We start from the raw sequence: 11,946 nt of genomic DNA, 5'->3' as shown, positions 1-11,946 counted from the left end.
GGTTTGGTTTGGTTTGGTTTGGTTTGGTTTGGTTTGGTTTGGTTTGGTTTGGTTTGATTTTCCAAGAGTGATTCCACATTCCAGCTCACGTATCAAATCTTGTGACTCTCTCTTCCTCTTTGAAATCTTATGGAGGAAAGGGCCTGCCTCGCTAGGGCAAGCAGCTTTTGCCACATTAATTCCACACCAATTGCTAGTTCCTTTAACCGAGAACAACCACAGAGCCATTTTAGAGTGTGTCTGTGATGCTGGGAGTGTTGGGTGAGTTGCTGCGCTTAACGCTCATTTCCACCGGTATTTCATGTGGGAAACTGTGATTTGAGCCAAGCAATGATTTCCCCTTTGGATATTCTCAATTCTCACCAAGAGTCTACTTCTTGTTTATTGCAGGGTTTCTTCAAGCAAGAACTGACTTTCATTAGCACATTCAATGAAACTATTTTTAAGCCTGTTTTTCTCTTATAATTTCAAATGAAGACATCAGATCCCCAAATTTAAGATGATGGCGTAGTGTGCAACACAGGTACCCCCCCCCCATCCTCAGGCAAGGCACAACCGGACTCTTGCTGACTCTTCTCTTCCTGAGGCCCATTCCTGCTGACAGGGTTCCTCTAATGAGGCAGGCTAGACAGGAGTTCGCTTTTATTTGGTGACAAGGATATGATTCATTTTCAATAATTTATTCTGGATGTTTATACTGGATGGTTCAGGCTAGAGAGTAAATTTCAATAGCAAATGTAGTCATAATTATTTTATGGAAGAACACTGCTGTGAACTCAGCCATAAAACCCCACTCCACAGTGTGTTAATAAACAGCAGTAGCAGAGACTTTTGGGAATGGGAGACACAGCAGCTCTTATTATGAGTCTTGCTGTGCTTCGGCAAGGCAGTCCTGCCCAGAGGCTACAGCAGCTTGTTCTGGAGCATCGTCAGAAGCAAGTGCAAAGCTCTGCTGCCTGTGCGTGGGTGACCATCAGAATCTTCACCTTCTAGTCCTGAGAATTCCTACAAAATCTAGCAGACTTACCAGGAGTGAATGGGGAAAAGCAAATGTCCTTAACATTAAGCCTTTATCGGTTGCTGATTCAGGCTGGGAGAAGCCCCCTGAGCATGAGTCAAGGGTGAAAGGAGAGACAGAAGAACAGAATGAGTGACCATGAAAAAGAAGGCAAAGGAGATCTGTCCCGTGGGTGTATCTGTAACGCCTCCTCTTAAACCTAAGGGCATAAAGCATGATGGGATGTTACTAACCCTGAGAAAAACTAGACAAACCCTTCCTCCCTCTCCATTCTCTCTCTCCCCCCTTCTCTCTCTTTCTCTTTCCTTCCTCAATCAAAAAGGAAAAACATATTCTTGTGTCCGTTTCTTAATTACTTTCTTCTCGGAGTAATATGTCAAACAGTTAACAATCTCAGAAGACCTTCCACCATTTTAGAATTTGTTCTTTTGATGATGAAGAGTTTCCCTCATGAACTTCATAGCTTTGGGACTGAAAGCCAGGCATATGGGAGTTTTGCTGGTTCGTTCCTTCTGCAGGGTAGATTGTTGGATTTAGTTACTGTCCTCAAAATAGGACTGCCAATGCAGGGAGTGCTCTGATCTTCTACCTCCAAGGATGCCTTGCCTAGACCAGGCCTATGCACTAAACACAAAATAGATTATGTCTGTCAAGATGTTGCTTGATCTGAAGATGTGGAGTTTTTAAAGATAGTATTTAGAATAGCAAGCTGGACTTAAATGAAATGTCTGTGTATGTTGGCTCATTAGAAAAAAAAATAGGGAAGGGACTGGAGAGATGGCTCAGCAGTCAGTCATGAACACTTAGAGCTCTTGCAGGGACTTGGGTCTGGCTCCCAGCACCCACCTGATGGCTCATATACATCCCTAACTCCAGTTGCAGGGAGACAACTCCCTCTTCTGAGCTTGCAGGTACCAGGTGTGTATGTGGCACACAAACACACATGCTGGCACACTTACACACAGAAAATACTTAAGCCTTTAAAACAAACTTTGCTCCCTTCAAAAAAAGGTGGGGCAGTGAGTGAACATTTAAATTTACCTTGGATATCAAATAGTGTTATGAAGACTGTGTGCACGACGCTTACAAAAGAGTAGGTAGCATGCAAGAGCCAGTTCATTGGGAGTTTCTCGTTCACGGCCTGCTGTGTGGTTTACCCGACTGTGGGAAAGGGCCGCCGTAGTCTTCTGGCTCGTCTTCAGAGTGATGCTTTCATCCTGAGCCCACCATGCCATTCTGCTGCATTCCATTACTTTTGACAATGTAAATATCCTTGGCGGTATGAAAAAGAGAGAGAAAGAAACTCACACAGAAAATGATGTCTATTTTTTTTTCCCTCTCCTATTATGTAAAAAGCCACACAGGCATTTTCTTCTGAAATACAAGGAGACCTGGGGGAGAAATGATAAGTGAAACCCAGGCTCTAGTCACTCTACAGATAGACGCTTCGTGACACCTAGGATGACACTTCTAAGTCTCAAGCCACACCTGTGTGTTGGCCTGACGCAGCAGTCACAGGGGAGAGATGCTGGGGTTTGATTTAAGCTATGAAATGGCCAGCGCCTCTGCTCTGGGTAGAGTGACTGCATAGAGCTCCATGTGTTTAGAAGAAAAATAAAAGCGTCTCTTGCTGTAATCAATACCTGAGAGCAGCTTCAAATGAAAGGATACACTTGACTCATAATTTTGAGGTAATGCTGTGTCCTGTCACTCGGGCCTGTGGGGAGTCAGCAATCCAGGTCGGAAGTACTCAAGGAGTGAAGCTGCTCACCTGTGACCACAAAGCAAGAGGAGAAGGAAAGGGACAGGATCCCCGTCACAGATGGACCCCAGGAAAGGATCTTCTGCTAGATCTCACCACACCCAATAGTACCGCCCTAGGAATCAAGACTTTAACACATGGGCCATCGGAGGACATTCAAGTTCTAAACCACAGCACTCCATTAGCAATTTCCAGAGCCCTTTAACCCTCGGGATCGCGAGGTCTAGAGTCCTGATGCCGACTTGCGGGGAGGGCAGGGGCTTTGCCGCGCGCTGAGGCCGTTTGCCGCTGAACCCTGGAAACTGACCGGATCTGCTGGAGTTCCTCCTTTCCTTTGTAACAGAAGCAATGCATCCCAGGATGACTGCCGTTGCCGTTTGGCTGGAGACTAGTCAAGATACAACTCGCCTTTCTTTTCGTTTTCTTTTCTCCTGGAATGGCCATCCAATAGTTAGAAAGTAGCATTCATTTTCCAAACGAGCACATTGAAGTTATAATCATCTCACTTGCCTAATTAAAACGTTCCACTGAATTTAATTTTAGGATAACTTATTTTTTTTTTTGAAAGCTGTTAACCCGAATCCAACCAGAGCTTAGAATGTATTTGACTTGAACACTTAAATGTCAGGCTTGATAATGTAGTGAGTGCCGCACACAGTTGACTTCATAGTAACTGGCTGTACACAGAAAAAGCATTTCCTGAAATGACTTCTGGTGATCGTTTTATACAAATTGAGCCTTCTGTCATTTCCATGTTTTTTAACTATATTTATGAAAGAAAATGCACTTAGTAAATCAAGAAAAAAAATTGCTGCTGACGACTCCGATGTTTAGCAATAAACCCTATTAGCATGTACCCTGCCAGCCCCTCCCGCTGTTTCCATATCACTATTAAAATTGTTTTGTTTCTTAGAGAAAATGTAGGCCATCGCATGTGTATCTGTGCAGTTTCTTCTCTTAGGTGAATGTCAGGAGCCCTTTGATGTTACTGGCTGGCCTAGGGCGTGATTGCTTGCTTGTGAAAGTATTCCATTGTTTCCGTTTGTGGAGCAGGTTGGATACGGTGCTCTCTTGACACCATTTCCTTTGTGTTTATAAGATCTAAACTCTGTGCCTTTGTACACATTAGACTCTTTACTTTTAACACAAGGGTGTTGATGACTTAAAACTGGAACAATTCCAACACATGAATTTGACCAAAGAATTAGTTGACTAAATGGACCACATTGTTAACCATTGCAACTGATCTTAATAGCCCCCAAACCCTTATTTTGGAACTAGAGAGAATCAGAGAATATTTGAAGAAAAAAATCGCTTAGAAATGATAGCAACGGGAAGTAATAGGAATAATTCTGTCTCCTAGGAGCACAATGTGAAGAGATGGGCTGAACACAGCCTTCTGGGTGACAGGTTGTCATTGTCTCTAAAGCAAGAGGAACTGTGGCATTCTAAACAACAACATACAGTAGCAGGCACTTCCATTTTAAAATCAGAAATCCACGTAAAAAACAAGCCACGAGTTCAGTCACGGGCAAACGCACAGACACTCAGAGACAACATGACCCCCGTTTGCTGAGGTACCTCAGGAGTGGGTTGGGAGTCTACCATAAAGAACACATTGCTTAGAAGGAACCGGGAGTAGATGCAGAGATTCTGAAAAGTTTAAATCAGAGAACATTGTCCTGTTGGAGGAAGAAATGAAAGGTCAAAAGTGCCTCCTCCACATGGACAGGGAAGCTTTAGGACAGAGGCAAGGCATGCTATTGCTCAACAGTCACGCAGCCAGAGGGCGGCAGAGGGCAAGGGGAAGCATCGGGAGACAGGGAAGGTTGGGAGAGAGGAAGGGAGAAAATGCCAACAGTGGGGCGGAGTGGAGGGCCCTGAGGAATGGCTGGAGGTGGTGGTTGGGGTGAGGGGGGAACTGAGCAGAGGTGGTGGTTGGGGTGAGGGGGGAACTGAGCAGCCATTCCCCCGAGCAAGAGGAGGCACCCCCCACCCCCACCCCGTGGCTCAGGCAGAGGCAACGTTGACACTGCTTGGTTTCCAAAATCTTTTAGACAAAGATGGTAGGAAAAGAATCTCAGGGGTTTGCCCTCGGCGTGTAGCCATAGCAACCGTCACTCTCAGGAGTGGCAGAAAGAGCACCTGTGGACACAGCAATCTAACGGCTGGTTTTTCTTCCCGGCTTCTTTGCTTGCTGGTGGCGGCTGCTTTCTGTCCTCTCCCAGCTCTCTATCGGAAGGGTGCTGTCTTTTGTTCCCCACAGGATGTTGATCCAGGTGTGCCTATATTTCTACTGTAAGTTTTTGTGGCGCTGCATGAAGTTTGTGATGCGGAAGCTCACGGGAAGGTGTGAACTGCAGAGGATTTGCTACAGCACCAAACCTGGAGCTTCTAGAACCATGAAAATTGGTGAGCACCGGGCGAGAGGGAGGGCAGAAGGCAGAGTTGGTGGGATTGAGGATGCGATGTCACGTTTCAGTGAGTAACATCCAAACACTCATTACACGTTATTTCTAATGACATTGTGTGTTATTGCTTTAACAGAAACGTCACTGAGGGATTCAAAAAGTAAGGTAAATAAACTCGTTTCCTTGTTTTTCAATGACCTTTCACTGAGGGGCTGACCTCTATGATAGAACATAGAAATTGTGGAACAGTGAGAGGGTTCAGCCGGTGAAGGCAGCTGCCACCAATGTGGGTTCGATCCCCAGGTCCCACCTGGAGGAACCGACTCCTTCAGGCTGCCCTCTGACTTCCACCCATGCTGTGTAGAGTGCGCACCCCACACAGACGGACACACGGTGCAATTTAAAAAAAAAAATGTTGAAACAATGAAAACTAGAAAATTTCAAGAACGAAAAATGTTGAATTAACTCTCTCTCTACCACCTCTCATACCACAAAATAGGGTGCGTTGATAGCATTAGCTGGCCAGTATTTCCACAGTAATCAAACCACTTGACTTTATACTTGAGATTTTCCAATGAAGCCAGAGAGAAGCCACTGTATTAACTGCAAAGATAGTGCACAGGGCTGAGGAGAGGGCCCAGTGATTAGGAGCTCTTCAGAGGACCCAGGTGGGACTCTCAGCACCCACAGGGTTCACAGCCGTCAGTAACTGCCTACTGACATCCAAGTGCACACACATGGTGCAGAGACGTGCTCGGCGGAACACCCACACTCGGAAACTAAAAGAAATGTCTTTTAAAACTAGTACACACAGCTGACTCTCTACATAAGGGAGAAATGCTTTACTTTGCAAGATTTTTGGTAATTTGATCTCATCTTCTTTAACTTTGGCAACCTTTAGACCAACAGTTCTTACCCTGGGGGTTCTGACCCCTTTAGGGGTTGAATGACCTTAACACGGGGTCACCTAAGAACATCAGAAAACACAGATATTTACATTATGATCCCTTTTAACAGTAGCAAAATTACAGTTAGGAAGTAGCAACGAAAAGGCTTCTGTTGCTAGGGGCCCCCACAACCTGAGGAACTGTATTAACGGGTCGCAGCGTCAGAAGTGGGAGAACCGAAGGTCTAGACTATGACCCAAGGCGCCTCAGTCTACCAGGGGGAAAGGAAACCATGATGGAAACCTAAATAGCTTAAAACAGACGGCAACGGTAAAGAACAAAGCAAAATGCAAGCCTTGTGTGTGCCTGCTTTATGTCAAATGCCTCAACTAGGAGAGTGGCCCTGCTCCAGCCGTGGAAACACAGAATGCGCTGGAATTCAAGCACATTACAGCAGGCTGCCTTTCGTGCCTTTCGCGCCTACAGAAGTGTAGCACTTGATGCCTCCGTCCCGAGAGGTATCATTTAAGCCACTGGTGCTAATGACAGAGACTAACTGAAAGATGTTTTCCAGCTGTTGCAGACATCAGTGAGCGTTCACCCAGATGCAATCGAAAAGACTATTGATGACATCATGGAACTGAAAAAGATTAACCCTGACATCAATCCACAGTAAGAACTGGATTTGTGTGTGAGAAATACAGAGAACAAATCACATGGCTACCTCTCTCTCTTCTTTCTCTTTAAAGTGACCACATCTTCTGTGTTTTGACTTTCAGATGAATAGTAAATAAAAATAGGGGCTCCTCATGTTTGTAGATGGCAGTGACTTTAGGCTTCTGGTTTGGGAGCTTGTGGTTCTGTTGCCATGAATGAAAAGGGGGTGTACTTGCTGATACCAAACCATAAAACTCGAGGAAGCCCATTCATCAGCAGGACATCGCGTGATGTCTGTACTTTACATTGATTGCGCATGTTCAAAACATAAGTGTCTTATGCTGATTCTGCTCCCTCTGAAATACTTCTTAAGCTCCCTCATGAATATTTCATCATGCTGGGCTGATAATCTTAGAGACAGTTCCTACCTGCCTGTCAAGAAGACAGGCATGTGTGGGAGGAAGAGATGTTTTTTTTATATGAATACTTTAGAACTTTATAATTTATTCCCCTCATCTTGGAAATATTAAAATGAATTTGGCAGTGTTCGTGACGTTTAAATTTAGCTTTATGTTTTCCATTGGGTGAAGCAATTTTTCAGCAAAATTTGGACCTTAAAGGCATTAGATGGAATAAATTCTAAATGCAGGTATATTTAGAGACACTTTGGGGTAGGCAACAATCAAACTGTCTCTGAGATCTGTGTGCATGAGGACTTCAGATGTCACAGCTGAGAAAGACTGTTAATTAGCAAAGATGGAGCCAGAGTTAAAGGGAACTTCAAGACTGCTCTATGTCTTGATCTATCTGGGACTTCAATTAAAAAAAAAAAAAAAAAAAAAGCTATTACCTCCATTTCCTCCTGGTCTCTATAACATCTTTCTGCGGTCTTGTCAGCTATGAAGCTGTACCTTTCCCTCATTCAGACATTAAGGTTGGTCTAACTGCGTGGTAACTGTAGTTTTAAAATCTTCTTTCATGGGTTGGAAATAGGATTCCGCAGTTAAGAACACTTGCAGAGAACCTGGGATTGGTCCCCAGGACCCACATAGGGGCTCGCAGTCACCTGTAACTCCAGTGCCAAGGTATCTGAGACCTCTTCTGGCTTCTGCAGGCCCCTGAATGCACATGGTGAACATAAACTCATTCACACACGCACGCACACACACACGTGCACTCTCTAAATAAATAAATAAATAAATAGATCTTTACTAAATGTTTAAACATTTTAATTAAAATATAATTACATCATTTCCATGGCTCTTTTCTCTTGACTTATTATTGGCATACATGTATAGGCATAAATGTATATATTCAGTCTGCTGTGCGTCCACAGCAGAAGCCATGCCCCATGGGAGGAAATTGAAGGCATAGGGCTGGTTTGGGGGGTTTCTTTTCCCCCTAGACCTGGAAATGAGACTCAAAGATATCATGAAATAAGTGGGCCTAGCGGGGGAATGGTGGAGATGCGTCTGTTCTGGAGATGCGCAGAATTTGGTCCACCTGGTGGTACACAAAGCAGATTATATTTCCACAGAAGGGCGTGTCCAGAGACGATGGACAGGATTGCTGTGAAGGGGGACCCCTTTTGCGCCATTCCCTCTTCTCTTGAGTCACTGCACAGAGGTGATGGTGCCAATGCTATCTTCCCCACAGCCACCGCTGCTGCCTTTGTTCCTCTTATTTTGTACAGAAAACCTTCTTGTCCTGACTCCCCTGATGGCTCCCTCCTTCTTTCCTTCTCTTCCTTTCTCCCTCTCTTAGACACAGACTTTTGAAGCAGATCTAATGTACCCATCTAAACGGTCCCAAAGAACCTATTGTTAGGTCTGCTTTCACCTCGTACTCTCAGACCACCTTCCTGAAGGCTTCCCTCATTCGTTGTTGCTGTTTAAGCCAAATAGTTGCACTTGCACTTAAAAAAAAAAAGCTAAAATGAAGGAAAAAGGATTTTTTCGCAGTTCAGCAAGAGTTGTGCTTGCAAGCAGGCATGATGAGAAACTGAGGCAGGAAAATTGCCATGAATCTGAGGCCAGCCTGGGCTATGGAGTGTACTCTAGGCCAGCCTGGACTGCATCATGAGACCTTGTCTGGAGAAACTAAACAAAGAAGGAGAAAAAGGAATAATGAATATATATTCCTGAACACATACATAAAAATGTTTACATTAAAAGTTCTATCCTAGCCGGGCGTGGTGGCACACACCCGTAATTCCTGCACTCAGGGAGGCAGAGGCAGGCTGATCTCTGAGTTTGAGGCCTGTTCTAAAAGAGAGAGTCCAGGACAACCAAGGCTACACAGAGAAACTCTGTCTCGAAAAACCAACCAAACAATAACAACAACAAATCAAACAAAAAAATGTTCTGTCCTATAAGCATCAAATGGGCAAATGCCAACAGCACGTGGGTCCACTCGTCTCTAACACTCTCTCGCTTCTTCTGCACTGTAGGTTGGGGATCTCCCTCCAGGCTTGCCTTCTGCAGATTGTGGGATACAGGAACCTCATTGCAGATGTGGAAAAGCTGCGCAGGGAACCCTATGATTCTGACAACCCTCAGCATGAAGAGATGCTTTTGAAGGTGAGTCCCTCCCCAGGGTCAGCTGATGCCCACCAAGCACTCAGCCAGGTGGTCATCCGAGGACACAAAGGTGAGGAAGACTTGGGCTCTGTGCAGATTGGCAAGTCTGAGTTCGCTTATAGGTTGGAGGTGTGTGTGTGTGTGTGTGTGTGTGTGTGTGTATACATATAATTTTCATCAGAAAGTTCATATAAGAAGTTAACTTTAAAACCTGTCAACTTTCATAAACTGAGAAAACATCAGAGGTGATTTCTGTGGGGGAGGGGTACCTTACACTTGGCTCAAGCTTGGATTGTTTCAAATGTGTTGAAAGCTGTTGGAGAGACGAGAGCATTTGTCAGCATGTCGTGGGGTTTTTACTTACAACTTTAATACACATCAAAGACAACGAGGTTGGTTTCTGCTTCAGTGATAGCCCTCTGGGGAAATTACCAAAGATCCTTGTGCTGATTATTTATTCATGTGACTTGGCAAATATTCAAAGAGGCAGTAAAGGTTTATACTTGGCACATTAAAACTGCCAAGAAAGTAATGTGGAGTTGTAACCACTCCTTGCTTCAAATCTTATGAGCTCTGATACCGAGTCTCCATCAAACAACAATTAAAGCTTTCCAAAAAACACCAAGATAGGAGGAAGTTAAAGTCCAAACAATAACACTCAGACCGATATTTGGAATAATCAAATTAAATCTTGTAGACATTTGCTTCTGAAAATAGATGCTCTTCTTCTGACATCAAGTGATTTTTTTTTTGTCTCTTCCTAAAAATCCAATAAGCAGTGACAAGCCTAGGGGAAGGGTTGGAGGGAGGGGCTGGAGAGCTTGCTGCTTAAAGATGGGTTCCCTGCACCCACCTCAGGTAGCTCTCAACCGCCAGGAACTCCAGCTCCAGGGGATCTGATGTCCTCTCTGGCCTCTTCAGGAGCCTGAACTCATGTATGTGTGTCGTACATAGATACACGAATATCCGCAATTAAAAATATCTAAAAAAAAAAAAAAAAAAAAACAGAAGGAAGCATTTGTTTTTCTGCCTTACCTTTGTTTAACCAAAGAATGTCAACAGATGAAGTTTTTTTTTTTACTGCGTCTTGTGTTTTGTGTGAAAGAGTGCGTGTTTCTGTGTATGCAAATGCTTAAGGTGGTGATTCATTTGTCGCTACTAATTAATGCTGGATCTGAAGTGATCATTTAAAACTGAAGACACTTCATTCTTGGCATTCCTCCTTGGCTTTCTCTCCTGCTGATTTAGCTAGCCTCCTACCTGAGTTCTGCCTTCCCCTGTTGCCAGTCGCCCTGACTGTTTTCTGTGGAGCCTCTCAAACCCAGAAAAATGATTTAATAGCCAGGTTCAAGGTGAATGAAACTGAAATGAATCAGTGTAATTAACAGCCTGGTTATATGGGTCTGAAATGCTTCCCAGTAGCTAAGATAAACTCAAAATTAGCTAATGACATTTGTGTGCCTGCTATGAGGCTAGTCTCAACTGTGAGCTGGCTTATAGTAGGTGTCCAGAGAGAGACAGACAGACAGAGAGAAAGAGAGACAGACAAATGCATGACTTGTTGTAGCTTCTTAATGTATTAGTCAGATTTTTTAAAGTAACAGAATAGAACATGTAGATATTAAAGGAGGATTTGTTAGAGAGGCTTCCCAGCTATGGCTCACACAGTCCAATAATGGCCGTCTCCTGAATAGATCTCATAGCTGTTTAATCCACAAAACCGATGTCTCATTAGTTCCAATCTGGTGCTGGAGTCCCAGGGAATTCCTAGAGAGCTGCCAATTCTCGGTCTGTGTTGAAATCATGAAGCAGTTGATACAATTGGTTCCAGCACCAACAAAGGCTCAGACACATGATGGATGAACTTGCCAGTGAGAGTGAGGACAAGCAGGCAAAAAAGCAAAAGCGTCCTTCTTCCATGACCTTTTATGTGGGCTGCCACCAGAAGAGGTGAGTCTTCCCACTTCAAAAGATCCATCTAAGAAAATTCTCTCACAGGTGTGCCCAGATGCTTGGGTTTTTGTTAATTCCAGATGTCATCAAGTTGACAGCCAAGGTTAGCTATCACACTTAGCTACATGTTAAGACCAGCTAAAGATGGCACATAGCAGGCACCCAAGTCCTGTCTGTTAATTCTGAGTTTGTCTTAGCCAGTGTAATGCACTTCAGATACATTCGAATGATTTGTCAACTTCTATCAGTGGTGATGATTTGAAGCTGTACATGCTATCATTCTGATGTCATGGCTAAAGAATCAGATAGTGGCAGCTGGAGAGATGGCAGAGGTTAAGAGCACTGGCTGCTCTTCTAAAGGTCCTGAGTTCAATTTCCAGCAACCACATGGTGGCTCACAACCATCTATAATGAGATCTAGTGCCCTCTTCTAGCGAGCAGGAGTACGTGTAAGCAGAACACTGTATGCATAATAAATAAATTAATTAAAATCTTAAAAAAACAAATCAGGTAATGATTACTTTAAAGATGAGAAAACTACATTCATTTTAGTTCAGGTTCTGACTATCTGAGTACCACATATCTAGCAAATAACAAACCATTGGCTTTGGCACTGTTTGTTTGTTCTGAGGCAAAGTCTCACTGTGTCATTGTGACTTGGTCCTGAACTCATTATGTA

At 43.9% G+C, this 11,946-nt stretch overlaps 1 protein-coding gene across 1 annotated transcript in view; it reads left to right on the top strand.

The window, feature by feature from the left end:
* Positions 1 to 11,946, top strand: part of Elmod1 (ELMO domain containing 1) — a 56,683-nt gene that overhangs the window by 26,265 nt on the left and 18,472 nt on the right. The window contains exons 3-6 of the mRNA XM_055621943.1: positions 5,047 to 5,192; positions 5,328 to 5,356; positions 6,653 to 6,750; positions 9,185 to 9,314. Coding sequence (XP_055477918.1) covers positions 5,047 to 5,192; positions 5,328 to 5,356; positions 6,653 to 6,750; positions 9,185 to 9,314 — 403 coding nt within the window. The remainder of the gene's footprint in view (positions 1 to 5,046; positions 5,193 to 5,327; positions 5,357 to 6,652; positions 6,751 to 9,184; positions 9,315 to 11,946) is intronic.

Source organism: Psammomys obesus, unplaced genomic scaffold, assembly GCF_907164565.1.
Source record: "Psammomys obesus unplaced genomic scaffold, mPsaObe1.curated_primary_1811, whole genome shotgun sequence".
Classification (NCBI taxonomy): Eukaryota; Metazoa; Chordata; class Mammalia; order Rodentia; family Muridae; genus Psammomys; species Psammomys obesus.
Note: the sequence above shows the minus strand (reverse complement) of the source record. Positions and strands in the feature narration are given on the sequence as shown.